This window comes from Manacus vitellinus, unplaced genomic scaffold, assembly GCF_001715985.3.
Source record: "Manacus vitellinus isolate BGI_N305 unplaced genomic scaffold, ASM171598v3 scaffold_27_pilon, whole genome shotgun sequence".
Taxonomy (NCBI): Eukaryota; Metazoa; Chordata; class Aves; order Passeriformes; family Pipridae; genus Manacus; species Manacus vitellinus.
In genome coordinates, this window is record NW_021940039.1 from 9,938,044 (window position 1) to 9,953,227 (window position 15,184).

At 50.8% G+C, this 15,184-nt stretch overlaps 1 protein-coding gene across 1 annotated transcript in view; it reads right to left on the reverse strand.

Moving 5' to 3' along the window:
* The window catches only part of NSMF (NMDA receptor synaptonuclear signaling and neuronal migration factor), a 47,165-nt gene that overhangs the window by 14,273 nt on the left and 17,708 nt on the right, over positions 1-15,184 (reverse strand). The window contains exons 3-6 of the mRNA XM_029960542.1: positions 12,319-12,795; positions 6,946-7,021; positions 5,258-5,263; positions 578-630 (exon numbers count right to left, since the gene is read on the reverse strand). Coding sequence (XP_029816402.1) covers positions 578-630; positions 5,258-5,263; positions 6,946-7,021; positions 12,319-12,795 — 612 coding nt within the window. The remainder of the gene's footprint in view (positions 1-577; positions 631-5,257; positions 5,264-6,945; positions 7,022-12,318; positions 12,796-15,184) is intronic.

Sequence of the window (15,184 nt, forward strand, 5' to 3'; positions counted from 1 at the left end):
GCACAACACTCCCTTATTTCCCCCTTGCTCCAGTCTCTTCCCTGTTCTTCTTCTTCCTCCCTTCCATCATCCTCTTAGCTCCCAGCAGGCAACTTTCCCCAGGTCCTGCTGTGGAGGTGGCAGTGGGAGAAGGAGACAGCCAGCAGCCTGCATGGCACAGGGAGCACTGAGCACCCCAGGAGGCACAGCTGGTCCCAGCTGCAGGGGAGCCCAGGCAGTGCTTCCAGCTCTGCTCAACTCCCAGCTCGGGTTCTCCTCACAAGCCTCCACCAAAACCCACACGCAGGCCAAGGATGCTGCAGCTTTCCTTCCATTCCTTGCACCAAAGATCTCCCACAGCCAAGGCAGAGGGTCCTTGGAAGTAACTTTCAGGCTGCTTGGAGACATCCACGTGTCCCAGAGACTTGCAGCAGCCTGGCCTTCATTTTTGCAGGATAAATGGCACCAGCAGGTCAAATCCTCTCTCCAGCCCAGTGCCAGGTCCTTTCCACCCAGAGCTGCACGGGACAGAGCTCCCCATGTCCCTCCAGCACAAACCCCAGCTCCTCACAGCCACAGCCCACAGGTGCTCACTTACTTTGTGCTTTAACCCTTCGGCTCCCCACCATGCGGAGGTGCTTCCGAAAATTCCTGAAAGAAAGGCCAAACACAACCTTTGAGGAAGGTGACACAAAGCAACACCTGGGCCCAGCAGGACTGAAAAAACGGGAGGAACAAAACCAAAATGGGGATGATGGTGTATTTCCTTCTGGGCTTTCAAAAACTGGAGATCAGGTCCCCAGTGCTGGGGACTATTGTGAGCTCCCTGGCACAGGGCAAGGGGGGTCCTACATGGCACCCCCTGCTCTCAGCCCACTCTCCCTTTCCTGTGACTGAGGCACAGCTGTGCTGTACCTTGCTGAGTGCACCCACTGCCCATGCTGGGAATGTTCCCTCTTCTCCTAGTAAAGAGCAGTGCCTGCTCCCCTCTATCCTGCTTCAGCAGGAGTGTGAGGTGCCCAGGTTCTGCACACACCATGCTTGTGGCTGTGCTCATCCCCAAACACTGCAGCTGCTCAGATCTCACCCCTGCTGTTGGGAACCATGCTGGGAAGGCTGGAGCAGGCTGTCCCTCCTTGGACAGCAGCACTGAGCAATGCTGGCTGTCCCCAGGGACCTGCTCTCTGCTGCAGCTGCCACCCCCACTGCCCTGCCCAGGACTCACAGGCAGGGCCAGAGGGGCTGCAGAGCACACAGCTCCAGGGAAAACCCACAGAGGGTAATCCCTGGGGAGCAGCTACACCCCCCAGTCATATCTGTGTAAAACAGTGTCCTGGCCACGCCTGAGAGGCCATGGCAAAGGGATTCTTTGTCCAGCCCCTCCGAGAGCAAGGGACCTGTTTCCTTTAGTTTCTCATCACTCACCAAGGCAGGAACAGGACAGGAATCAAACAGGACAGCAGAAGAGACAGAGGGAGGAGCAGCATGTGGACTACCAAGAGAAGTGTCACCCCTCCATGAACCCTACTTAGTCAGGGTGACTTCACCCCACAGTGCAGCCCCAGGATGTCAGGGAACCTACATGGAGTGAGGGAGCCTTCCTGGATTCCCTTCTGCCCCCCAACACACACCACAGACACCAAGCAACAGAGACTACAGCTGGTGAAAGGGGTCAATGCCAAGTTGTCTGGCTCACACACAGGTTAGTGGGGTGAGTAGGGACATGTTACAACCATGCAGATGCTTTAGCACTGGACCAGGAGACACTTCCAGCACCAATGTGAAGTTGTTCCGAGAAATTTGGATACCTCTGCTCCTGTACAGGGAGATCCACACAAACACAGTCCTTGTGGGAGAGCACTTAACCCACATCACCCTCTGCACTTCCCCACTTAGGCCCTGGATCCCTTGTTGTCATCAGGATCCAAATTCAGCAGCTCAAGAAGGAAAACTAGCAGCTGGAAGCAACATGATTTCATGCCAAATTTCCATCTGCACTTGGGTTATTAATGTTTTCCAAAGATTTATTATATCTGTAATTGAGTACATGAAGAGTCACTGCTGTGGATCAGAAAACTACCCCTTTAGACACATCTACTGACACATCTGAGCTGGCTCAACACACAAAACCTTCTGGGGTGCACCATGACTGATAGTGGGGTCTGTCCTACTGTGCATTAGATTCAAATCCAAATAAATACAACATTTCAAGGGAACCAGGGCTGCGCTTTACACAAAGAAAAAGTCTTAGATATATGTTATAACTCATCAGAATGAAAATCTTTGTGGTCCACTGTGAGCCCAAGACCAAACCAGACACTGAGCACCAATGTTAACTGCCAAGGCCACTGTTACATCCTTTGGGCTTTTGGTATTTTGGAGTAAAATCCCCTTTTCTGTTAAACGCTCAGTTGTCCTCTCCACAGAGGAGATTCTTCAGACCCTGAGGGCAGAGGGGTAAAGCAGTGCTTGCCACAGAAGAACACTGCTCCCAGCTGCCCAGACAGCTTGGGTTCTCCCATGAGAGACCTAAATCCTGCTCAGAGCAGCTCCAGGGAGAGTCCAGCTGCTCAGGGTTAACCACACTAAACGCTCAGAGAATGGGATGAAGAACTTCTGCTCCTTCTCATCTCTTCTAGAAAAAACAGCACTTTGGAAAGGAGGTGCAAGCCTGGGACTGACTCCTAATGTGGGCATCCTGTGGGCATCCAGATCCTTCTGAGGGCTTTTTGCAGCTGTCTGGGTCCTCAGACCCCTCTGTATGTGCATGTCAGCACGGCAGGACTGGCTCTGGGGAAGGTGCAACCTGCTCTGTGAGCAGTGGGGCTCCATAAACCTGCCCAGCCTTCCTGCCTGGCTCCTGCAACTGCACCAAAACCCCTGTGTCCCTTATCACTAGCAAGATCTCTTCACCCATCACAACACAACCAGCAATCCTCAAGTTTCAGTGACAAAATCTCCTTGTTACTCCCTTTTCTGACCAGTGCTCCTCCTGACAGGCTCCAGTTTGCCTGACGGGCACGACCCCACGGCACCTCCAGGGTCTCCATCCCAGGTATCCCTCCAGGGTCTCCATCCCAGCCAGAGGGCCTCCAAAACACCACAGCCTCACTCCACACTCTGCAGCTCTGCCCACAGTGGGTCACCACACTGTGCAGAGAAGCCTTTTCTCTACCCACACTCCTGGCAGCAGCTCTCCCGTTCCCCTCCCTGGCTGTTCGGGTACACGGTTCACTCTGGGCATCCCTGAGTCCCAAGGCAGCATCCCTGGGTGCCATGCCATGCACTCCAGCCTCCCTGGGCACCAGAGCCATCCCTGTGTGCCAGGCCACACAAACCAGCTTCCCAGGGTCAAGGACTGAAGGGGCTGGGCAACAACAACTGAATCCCAAAACCCCCGAGGCCATGACACAACAAGCACCCAGAAGTGAGGTGGGGCTGGGGTCTGCCTCACTCCCTGGAGAAGGGAGCTGAACACTGCCAGCAGTCCTTGTAACTGGGCAGGGTCTGCTTCCACAAGGCCTAGCCAACATCCCATCACTGCTGTCCTCCCTCCTCTTTGGGACATGATAAACACAGATGTGCTCCTGCTGTGCAGCCCTGCCTGGACCTTCAGTCCAGGAGGTGAAGGGACATCCTGGCCACCCAACACAAGGATGAGGTGACTCCATCCTCCCCTCACAGCACCACCAAGGCACACAGCTCCTGCTCCTGTACTCACAGCCCACATGAACAAGCCACTTCCTCACCAAGACTTGCCTCTGTCTTCCAGATTCTGAGAAATCTCCCTCTTTTTAAAGATCCACTGTCTATTTGTTGAGAGCGTCTTTAGTACTGATTTTTATTTCTCTTCATTCTTGTTTTAAAAAAACACACCACCCTTGAGCTGCTAAAAAAAAAGTCTGCCTGGCAATTTCCCAGATAAAAAAACCTGATGTTTTTCTCCCACTTGGTTTTGAGCAGTGAAGTCATCATGGCAGTTTTTAAGCAATGACACAAACACTGTGTTACCCTTTTTAGTAGGCTGCCAAAATACACGAGCCTTGGCACATTTAAAAAAACAAACCAGTTCTGATTCCCACTGTGGGTAAGTGATGTGCCATAGGAGGCCTGCAGAGGGAAATCAGGCCTTTGTGTAATACATGGAAAAGGAATCAGTCCCCATCCCCCTTTTTTCCCTATTATTGAAAAAAAAAAAAAGATTAAAAAACAGGCTTCTTGTCACTAGAGATGTTAATTTTGCCTAAGTCTCAGATTTTTGTAGATGCAGCAGCAGCACAAAAAAGTATTCAGCTAACCTCAACCAAATCCTGCCCATGGCAGAGGAGTTGGAAGTAGATGATGTTCAAGGTCCCTTCCAACCCAAACCATTGTATAATGACATAAAATTCCAAGTATTTGGGAGAAGGCTGGGAAATTGCATCTTTAATTTTTTAAATTTTTCTGCCTGAGACACAGATCATGTATATTATATTTGGAATGTTATAAGAAACTTGACAGTGTTCTTTAAGAAGATGGAGATCAGCTCTTCACCTCCACAGTTCCTACACGGCCACTGCCAGTGTCCCTATGGACAGCACACAGACAGGGACACAGCCAATGCCATCAGGGTTCACTGCTGACACCCAAAGGGCCCATGCAACACCAGGCAGGGTCACACTCCGGGAGGGAAGGGGCCCTACCTCTGGATAACAGCTGCGGAATCATTCTCCCGTTTCCGTCTCTTCCTCTCTGCGTAGCCCCTGAACGCCCTGGGAAACCATTTCAAGCCATTAACCAACTCCACAGCTTTGAACTGCAGAGGACACGGAACACAGACAGGAAAGCTCTCAGCAGACAACAGAGACTGTGCTGCCCAGGGATGGACAGCCCTGAGTGCGGGGCAGGGCCAGGCAGAACTCACCAAACCACAGCTCCTCACTCCCCAGGGCAGGGGCTGGACAAGCAAAGATCAGAGCGTGGCCCAAAGACCAGGGCTGAGCAGCCCCATCCCTGCTACAGAGAATGGACCTGGGAGCTGCAGACACAGCCCCTCTGCACACCAGGACTGAGAGGGATAAAAGTGTGCCAACAACTGGGGTCTGCACCTCGAAGATGGGGGCGGTTGTGGTGTGATCCATGTAGGCCTACAGGTGTAGCCACCTAACCTCCTGCCAGCTGAGACAGCCCCTGGCACAGGGAAAGCATGAGTGGATATGATGGACAGGAGAGGAGAGGAAAGGAGAGTTTATCCAGGACACCAACAGACAAGGAAATAAAAACTGAAGATTATACTTACGAGATGCTACAGATTCCAGGAGAGGCAGGGAAAAAGAGAGAGAAGAGGAATTCGTTAGTGCTCAGCCCCAGCCAGTGTTCTGAGGGAATTCTCACTCCAGAAGGAATACTTCTTGTTAGGTGGAAGGAAATTGCTTTTGAAATTAAACATTTCTCAGTGGTGAGAACTCCAACTTGACAGAGCTTTCTCCTCCCTGGGGCAGTGCTGACATGCGGCCTGGATGCCAAGTGAGCTCCATGCAGACCCAGAGAAAATGCAGATGTACAAGAGCTGGATGTGGCCCATCAGGGTGCATCTCCACAGGCTTCTGGAGCAGGGACAGCACTGGAGCAGAGCCCAGGGATACCTGGGGAGCCACCCCAACACCTCAGGGAGGTGCCCTGAACTTCTGGAGATGTTTCTGTACAGTTTCTGGAGGCAGCACAGAACCTCCAGAAATGGTAACCAAGGGGGTTGTGCTCCTCAAGGGTTTCCTTAGGACACCATTCCCCAAATCTTTGGCCTTCAAGCCCTGTAAGCCCTGCCATGGGCCATCATCTTGCAACAAATCTGCCCAGCAAATTTGCATTCAGAGAGCAAAGGATGTGCCCAAAGGTAATGTGCTGGTTTTGTGCATGGTTTGTGGGTCAGATCAGAACAGTAAAACACCATCAACTGTTCCCAGCCAACATTTTTAAAGAGTTTTTTTCTGGGGAATGCAGCTACTCTGCCCCTCAATGTTGGATCCATCCCTCCCTGCAGCAATCCTTACAGGTCTGATCCAGTCTGAGTTATCCCAAGATCAACAATCAGCCCCCTTTCAGGATTTGAGAAGAGAAAAGTATGAGAGAAAGAGGAAATATGAGAGAAACAGATTACAAAAAGGACACCAGATTAGACAAGAAGAAAACAGGGAGAGCAGGAGAGCTGAGGGAGTCCCAGACATTGGAAGAAGCACACAGGGGAAAAAGGGACAAGGCTGGAGAAGGGCCTTGGAAGGCAGGACATTGTCTCATTTTCCTCACTGCTTGCCTTGGCTTTCCAGTCAGGTAGGAAATAACTGAAGCCAGGAAGACAAAACTTCCTGACAAGTTGGGTACAACCTGGAAATGAGGCTTTCCTTGCTCCCTTCAGCCCTTTGAGAACTGTCTCCTCCCAATGCAAAACAACCAGGGGCACCAAATCCTGCATGGAGTGTGGAGGGACAGGCTCTTCCAACTCACATCCCATCATACTTTGCAGGGATTTTAGTGATAACTTCTTCATATGACCAGACCAGTGCAGAACTGCAGGGCTACATCTTATCCCATAGAAAGGGGATGTCTCTGGAATGAGCAATGCAGGGAAAACCTGGAATAACCTTCCCTCGGGAAGTGGGTGCAGCAGAAGGAAGTGGTGGAGGGTCTCAGCTGGTGCTCCCAGAGGACCCTCCCTCTGCATGGCAGCCAGGGCCAGGGCAGTGTCACAGACAAAACAAGGGAAGCACAGAGAACTGAGCAGCCCAAGGAGTTAAAGAAGGTAAAACCAAATAAATGAGAACAATAGGAAAAAACTAATCAGTGGAACAAAAATTAATAAGAGACAAGTTTCTCTCTCTCTCAGCCCTGGACTGTGATGCCAAACACCCAACTCGAGGCTCTCAGACACAGCTCTGAGCAGGCTGTGGGGCTCTGAGATGCACACAAAAGCCATGGTAGGGTTTCACTTACGCTTGCATAGTTGTAGTAGCGGTGTGAAAACTGAAGAGGTTCTCCTTTGGGAACCAGGTTCGTATGGGGACATCATCTGGAAGAGACAGAGAGCAAAGCCTGAGCATCCAGAGGGCACAGACATCCTTCAGACCACCAGACTTCCCAAGCTCTTTCTCTTACGACTTTTTTTTCCAGCATCCTGCCCTGTACTGAGCAGGAGTCTCATCCTCCTCATATATATGCACACTGCCACCCAGTGCTCTGTAAATTGGTGCTAAGCCTGTCTATCAGGCTACTAAATGAAGAATAAAAGCTCTATCCTAAGCACAGAAGATTAGAGTAATCCAGGAATTACAGAAGTGACATTTGAACCGGGAAAAAAAAAAACCAACAGTGGAAAGAAACATTTTTCATTAAAAGCATTTTCCAGTCTCTGCTTTTTCCTTTATACCGTTAATTTGAAATGTCCCATTCCTCCAGTTCTTTCTGACACAGCCTCTGGTAGAAGCCTCTCCTGAGAACTGTGAGCCTGAGATCTCTTTTGGTGCCACTGAAGTTTCAATAAACCCTTCACACACCTGCTCCTGGTGACCTGGAGTTCATCTGGTTTGGAAGTCAAGCTGCCCATCAGCTATAAATCCGCAGGTAACTGGGCTGACTTGGTCACCTCTGTTTGTAAACTGCCCTGCCAAAACCAACTGTGGATTATTTCCTGATTCCAGGGCACCAGGACACTGCACCATCTTCACAGAATGATCACTAAGACCAAAAGCAGGCAGCAAAATAAGTCACTAATTACATGTGTGGGATGGTGGTGCCCAGGAGGAGGAACCTGTCCCTGAGAACTCTCAGCCTGGAGTCAGACAGGAGGAAAATCAGAGGGGGATTGAAATGCACTGACACAAGACTTGAGAGATCTCAGTGGACTGGATTCCTGGGATTTGGGGCTACCTGATTTTTCATCTTGCTTCACTCCCAATTTTGTGGCTTCCTTGCCCAATGCCTTGCCACATGTTGGTGTTGCTTCAGGCATTCAAGTTGCAGATCATTTGCAACTGTGGCATCTCAGCCATTAATATTCTGGCATTGTCAAGGTGTTTTTTAGCTCACTTTCATCATCTCAGACCCAGTCAAACCTCACATGTCCACTGCAGACATAATTCCTACAGACCAGCTATCTTACCAAATGTCTTGTACAGATCATCATATATTACAGACTGACCCTGCTACTCCCTGAAAGTACAAAAAGGGGCTGCAGTCACAGATGCAAAAACTGCTAACTGCAACTGGGGAGAGTTCCTTTGAAGTGAAGCTTCCCAGAAATCTATAGAAAGCTGTACCAAACACTCCTTCTCAGCTAAGAGTTTACATCAAGTCCTGTTTAAAGGCACCCTAAGGAAATACATATGTTAAATGAAAGCTGCATTCCAGTATGGTAAAGACTTGTGATGCAGTCCCTAAGTCTGCTCTCCTCCAAAACACAGAGAAGCAATGCAGAACAACTCAGACTGTAAAGGAATTACTTGTTTGAAGTCTCAAACCCACAGAAGTGGTGAAGGAGAAGTTGTACAAATTCCTTTTTAGCCAACAATTCTGTACAGACTTCTCAGGGGCTACACATCTCAAAGAACTGACATCTCTTGATGTATTTTACAGCTTTTAAGCCACTAGCTTTGGTTCAAAGCAAAGCTTATGAACAACAGCTTATTTCCTTAGGAGCCTTTGCCTGGACCATCCCTGGGAGACTCCCCTCCTTTTCTCCCAGACAGGAGTCAATATAGGAAGGATATCCCTGTCCTACACACAGCACTCAATGGAGAATTAAGGATTTGGGACCCTTCAAAGGTGTCTCTTTACCAGCCAGAGGTAGAACAGCAGCAGAGGAGCACACAGGTGGGGACTAGGCAGCACAGCTCAGCTCCAGAGCTCACCCACTGAATTAAATTCAGACTATGGGTATGGCTGTTGCTGCCAGGAGTTTGCAGGCAGCAAACTCCTTTTTGGCCAGGCAGAGCAGCTTGTTCTCCTTTCATGTTGCATCAACTGTGATTACACAGTTGAGGGGCCATGGGCTTGGTGAGACTGGAGGATCACCAGCACCACAATCAGCATCTCCAGCCACTGCACCAAATCCCAGCACCACTGTCCATGGTGGATGTGGATCCATGGGTGGATGTGTCTGTGAGAGATGCTGGGAGCAGCCCAGGAGATGACAGCTTGTGCTTCCCTGGAATGGTGTAAACCCAGCATCAAAACCCATACTAAATGATGCCAGTCAGGCCTGGCTGCCATGAGTGTTGGTTGGCAGCAGCATGTCACGTAAATCCAAACAGAGCAGCAGCACTGCAGGGTGAACCTCTGGGGAAATCAGCCTCTCTCCCATCTCCCCTCTTCTCTGCTCCCTTTTCCTGCTAGCCAGGCATGAAGGACATGCCAGGGAATTCTTCTTGCAGCCTGTGCCACTCGTGTTGCTCAGTTCTCTGGTTCCCTCTGAGGGACAACACTTGGGTACAGAGCGCGAATGAGACCAAGCTGGGGAAAATTTCCTTCCACGGTGCCACTGCTGTGATGGGATTTGGGCTCGGAGACACAGCCCTGCCTGTGCAGCCACACGTGCCACAACTCAGGGGCTTGAGAGAATCACCAAGGGGAGCTGCTGCCTGTTTGTATGAAACACAAACTACTCATGGAGGCATCCACTGGCCCACTTTGTTCCCATTTAAGTAACTGCTCTTGATATGTATTCAGAAAGACAGATCTCCATTTCATGTTGGTAACTGGCCCCAGCAAAAACTGCTGCCTAGTTAAAAACAGATACTAAACTCCAAGGCCCAGAAACAGAACATGGCATCTCCCTGCAGGATTTGCCAGGACACATTTTCCAGCAAACTGAGCAGTTTAGGTCCAGCTCTGAGGAGTTAAACCCCTCCGTTAGTGATGTGGAGCTTTCCTTTGGTTCTGCATCAAGTAACCTGTTTCAGTCCCACAGTGCACAGTGCAATTTTGATTTGTTCAGATGTGCTAGTTTGGGATGGGATGAAGTTAATTTTCCTCACAGTAGGTGGTATGGGGCTGTGCTTTGGATTTGTGTTGAAATTTGTACTGAAATCCAGCCAGGCTGGACGGGGCTTGGAGCAACCTGGGCTGGTGGAAGGTGTCCCTGCCCATGGCAGGGTTGGAATTAGGTGAGCTTTAAGGTCCCTTCCAACCCAAACCATTCCCTGATTCTCTGAAAACAGTGTTGATAATACTGGGATGTTTTGTTATCACTGAGCATCCCTGCCCATGGGGAATGGGGAATTAATTCCTTTTTTTGCTTCATTTGCTTTACCCAAACTGTCTTTATCTCAGCCCACAAGTTTTCTCACCTTCACCCTTCCCCACCCCACCGGGGCAGTGACTGAGCAGCTGCTGAAGCCAGAGTTAAACCACGACATCAGGAGAGCTTTCAACACAAACCCACCAGCACTAGGCCAGGAAATCTTCCTTTTCTTAATTCAGTACACATCATGAGCCTGCAACCAAGTCAACTCAGCACCCTGACCTCCAGGAGACCAAGTCCCTGGGGTTGGGATCTACTTTCCTAAAAATACTTTCTTTTCTTGACCTCAGACAAGCTTTCTGGCTCTGTCACCACATGCAGAGCCATCTTTTTAACAAGGAAAACACATATGATCATAAAACCCTAAAAGGTTTCCACACAGAAAAACTCTTATCATTCCTTTTCTTGCACTTTAGCAATAAAAATAATAAAGTCTAAACTTGCACATGCAGTGTCTGATGTGAAGCCCAAAATATCCCAGGGAACAGAGGGAATAATGCTTAAAAACCATGTACAGGATTCCATGGGACTGTAGTTGTTCTGCACATTTGATAATCACCTATTTTTTCACTACTATTCTTCAGTTTTAGGCCATATATTAATTTAGTTACATAATTTCAAGGATCTAAGCATGAAAGTATGGTCCAGAACCCAAACTTTGGTGATCTTACCTGTAGTAGACATCACTATGTTATTTACTAGGAAACTATGAACACAGGAAAGCTGGACAGTTTGATCTCCACAGTCCTTATACTCAATTTCTTCTCCAGGAGAAAACCTGGACCTTTCCTGGCTTGACTCTCTGCTCTAAAAGCCTGGATGTGTGTTTACAGAAAAAATCAGACAAATTAGGTCAGACTCTTTGCCAGCCACATACAGGCAAAGATGGACTGTGCACTAGTTTATAATTCAAAGCACACAGACTGTGACATATATTTGATTAATGGTTCAGTTTTTAAAGACAGCCAGGGATTTCTTTAATGTAATTGAATAATTACAAGCCCTATTCCCTGAGAACACTGAGCAAATGGATAGTGAGCAAGGAAGAAAGTTCAATACTGTGCTATCTGCTGAATTTATGGGAAGCCCATGAGGTGGCAGTACACGGGTTACCCCGTTAAAATGCTTCCAGCCACACAGATGAGCATTCTGGGGGACCCACCAAAGTGCAGAACACTTTAACCTGAGCTGAGGGTCCTACAGAGCACTGTGGCACATTGACAAAGATTTCCCCTGCCCCACATGAGACAGAGAGAGTCCTGCTCTGGGATGAGCAGGGATGAAGGTACTCAGACACAGCCCCTCCTCTCTTGCTCTTCCTTCCACAGAAAGAGAGCCCACAGAGCTCACCCTCACTGAGCTGCACGAAGGTGTCATGAAAACCACCCAGGTCAGCTGCTGCTCACCAGCTGGAAGGAGAGACAACAGAGCTTGGACAGCTGGCCCCTAGCTGAGCTCAGCTTATTTCAGACTCCTTCTCTGAAAATCCCTTTCCAGGAATGCTGGTGCAGGGCCTTGATTTGAAGCCATGTGAGGACACTGAGGGCACTTGGGGTGTTCAGCTGGAGAAGAGGAGACTGAGGGGAGAGCTCATGGCAGTTCCAGCTTCCTGGGGAGGGGCAGAGGAGGGGCAGGGACTGAGCTCTGCTCTGAGGGGGACCAGGGACAGCACCCAGGGAATGGCTGGAGCTGTGTCAGGGCAGGGTCAGGTTGGATCTCAGGAAAAGGTTCTTCCCCCAGAGGGTGGTTGGGCACTGACCAGGCTCCCCAGGGCAGTGGGCACAGCCCCAAGGCTGCCAGAGCTCCAGGAGGGTTTGGCTGATCCTCTGGGGCACAGGGTGTGACCCTTGGGGATGATCCTGTGCAGGGCTGAGAGTTGGACTCGCTGATCCTTGTGGGTCCCTTCCAACTCAGAATATTCTGGGATTCTGTGACAGTACCAGCAAGGTGCCAAAAGTGAAATGCTACAGGGCCCAACTCAAGACATGCGGCAACAAACCCTCCGTGCTGGGATCAGATGGTGTCACCCTTTGTGTCCCTCCAGCACCCAACACTCACCCCTCACTTACCAGACACTCTGTCGACACTGTACATCCTCTCCAGCCTCTTCCTGTGCCACCCAGTCTCGCTGGGCGGGTGCTGCTCCAGGTCAAAGGATTGCTGGGAGGGGGCAGCCAGGCGGGTGCAGTTGGGGCACTCCTTGGAGCCCTGGCGGCTGCCTGGCCAGGCCTTGCAGTGCCTGCTGACGCCGTGGGAGCCGCCGGCGCCGTGCCCGTGGTGGCCGTGGTGACACTCGTCCTGGGCAGCCCCCTTCATCACCACCAGCTCCATGCTGCCGTTCTCCTGCTCCGACAGCATCGGCCTCTCCCCCGAGATCGTGTACACCCGGGGCTTGGCTGCCTCGCTCGGGATCTTCTCCGCCTGCTCCTCAAAGCTCCTCTCAAACTTGCCGTCCGAGATGACCGAGAGCCGGCGCTTGTTCTGCGCCGCCTGCTGCAGCTCAGGGGAGTCCTCCTGCCCGATGTAGGAGTCTGCTAACAGGTGATCTGAAACAAAAGGCACGTGCTCCTTAAAACCAAAGCACCCCAGATTCAAATTCAAATTCACGAGGCTCTTTGCTACTGCTGCAGAAAGGGGAGCAAGGAGAGAAATACAGCAGGTTCCCCCAGGAACCGTTTCAGATGAATGAGTGCCCACTGCTGCCTTCTAAACCTCCAGAGCTGGCACTGAAATGAGAGACATTTCTCACAAATAGGCCCAATATTTTAAGCATGTGTGGCCACCAATGCAGGTCTTATTGCACAGCCTGAAAATGCTCCCATGCAAGACAGCCCTGGTTCAGCTGCAACCCTTTCTGCTCCAGCAGGTTCTGAGCTGGTCACAGTCTGCAGGACAAGGATCAGCACAAACCTCTCCAAGTGCCAAACTCTGTTTTACACATCAAGTTCTTTTAGAACACTGGGAAAGGGTTTGGTTTTTTTTCCTCCTGATTTTCTGCCAACAGGGCAGGTACTGATCGTGGCTGTGTGTACAGACTGGGGAACCAAAGGCTGGAGAGAAGTGCTGCAGAAAGGCACCTGGGGGTCCTGGTGGGTGGCCACTTGGCCCTGAGTCAGCAGTGCCCTGGCAGCCAGGAGGGCCAAGCCTGTCCTGGGGGCACCAGGCCCAGCATGGCCGGCCGGGCCAGGGAGGGGCTTGTCCCGCTCTGCTCTGCCCTGGGGGGGCCTCCCCTGCAATATTGGGGCAGTCTGGGGGGGCACAATGGAAGGAAGAGCTGAAGCCATTAGAGAGTGTCCAAAGGAGGCAACGAGGGTGGGGAAGGGGCTTGATTTGAAGCTGGGGGAGGACACTGAGGGCACTTGGGGTGTTCAGCTGGAGGAGACTGAGGGGAGACCTCACTGGGGTCTTCAACATCCTCCTGAGGGGCAGCAGAGGGGCAGCTCCAATCTCTGCTCCCTGTAAGCAGTGACAGGACCCAAGGGAACGGCCTGGAGCTGCATCAGGGCAGGGTCAGGTTGGATCTCAGGTAAAGGATTTTCACCCAGAGGGTGGTTGGGCACTGAACAGGCTCCCCAGGGCAGTGGGCACAGCATCAACACTATCTGAGTTCAAGAAGCATTTGGACAACACTCTCAGGGACAGGGTGGGATTGTTGGGGTGTCCTGTGCAGGGCCAGGGAGTTGGACTCAATGACCCTTGTGGGTCCCTTCCAACTCAGATATTCAATGATTCTGTGAGATGAAAGAAATGCAGAAAGACTTCAGTTGAGAGGTGCAGCACAGCACCTGCTCCCCACAGCACCCCTGGCCAGCACCCACTGTGTGTGCAGACAGTGACAGCACAGCCTGTGGAAGTGGAAGCTGTCCTGGAGGAAAACACAGCCACTCCCTTTGTAGGGTAGGAAGATCGAAAGGAGAGAGACCCATGAGTGTAACTATCTTTGGAGCCCACACACTGGATGAAGTGCCAGGAAATCTCAGCATTTCCATGGCAATTCCATGCATGAACCCAACAGTAGCTCCCACCCACCTGCTAATCCTTTTTCAAGTGGCTGTTAATTACCTCTTACACTTCCCTTCAGATGGGAAGCAGCTATAGGGGACTGGCAAAAAGGCTCAGCAGGGAATGCATTATTCATGTGACTACTACCCCCAAAAATGAAATCATTAGTGTCCAGCACAGACAGCAGCACTTAAAACAGAGACAGAAGGAAAACCCAAGCCTTCACTTCAGTAGATATTTAAGGAGCTACTGAGTCATGACCTGGAAGAACTCAGCCACAGTTTGAGGCTTGGCTGCCTTGATACTGGCCATGAAGAGATGAAGGAGGAAGAAATCTTATCTCAGGACAAGACTGGTGGTGTATGAGTGTGGCATGGGCCTTTCACTGCTGCCACATTCTGCTGCCTTTGAAGGGCTCCTGTGACCCTCTCAGAAGAGCCTTCCCAAGCTGCAGACTGTCACATTTTGAATCTGAAATCCATCCTGGACTGGGCTCAGGTTGCCCAGGGCCTCTCCCCCTGCTGTGTTTGCAACCGAGACTGACCAGAACTGAGCTGGTCCAGGGTGTCACCCTTATCTCATTTTTCTGCTTGAGACACAACTTCCTCCAGCACCACCAGGAGATAAATATGTCTCTGGCCACTCTGCTCAAGGAGTGACTGTCAGGACTGCTCAAGCTGACACAACTCAGGCTTCATTTCATTTGTCTCCTAGTGACACCTCATAGCCTCTGGATACTGGAGCTGACCAGGAGGAGACACTGCAGGAGTCCTAAAGAAAGAGCTGTGCCTGTTGAACTTGTGGTTGATGCTGTCTTTCCAGGCTTCACATGAAGTCAAAAATGCATGTCCAGACATAGTGAGGAGTCATGCACCTCACTAATACTGTCCAAGTAAAATAGGAAAGGCAGGCAGTGGTCTGCCTTTACCAAAT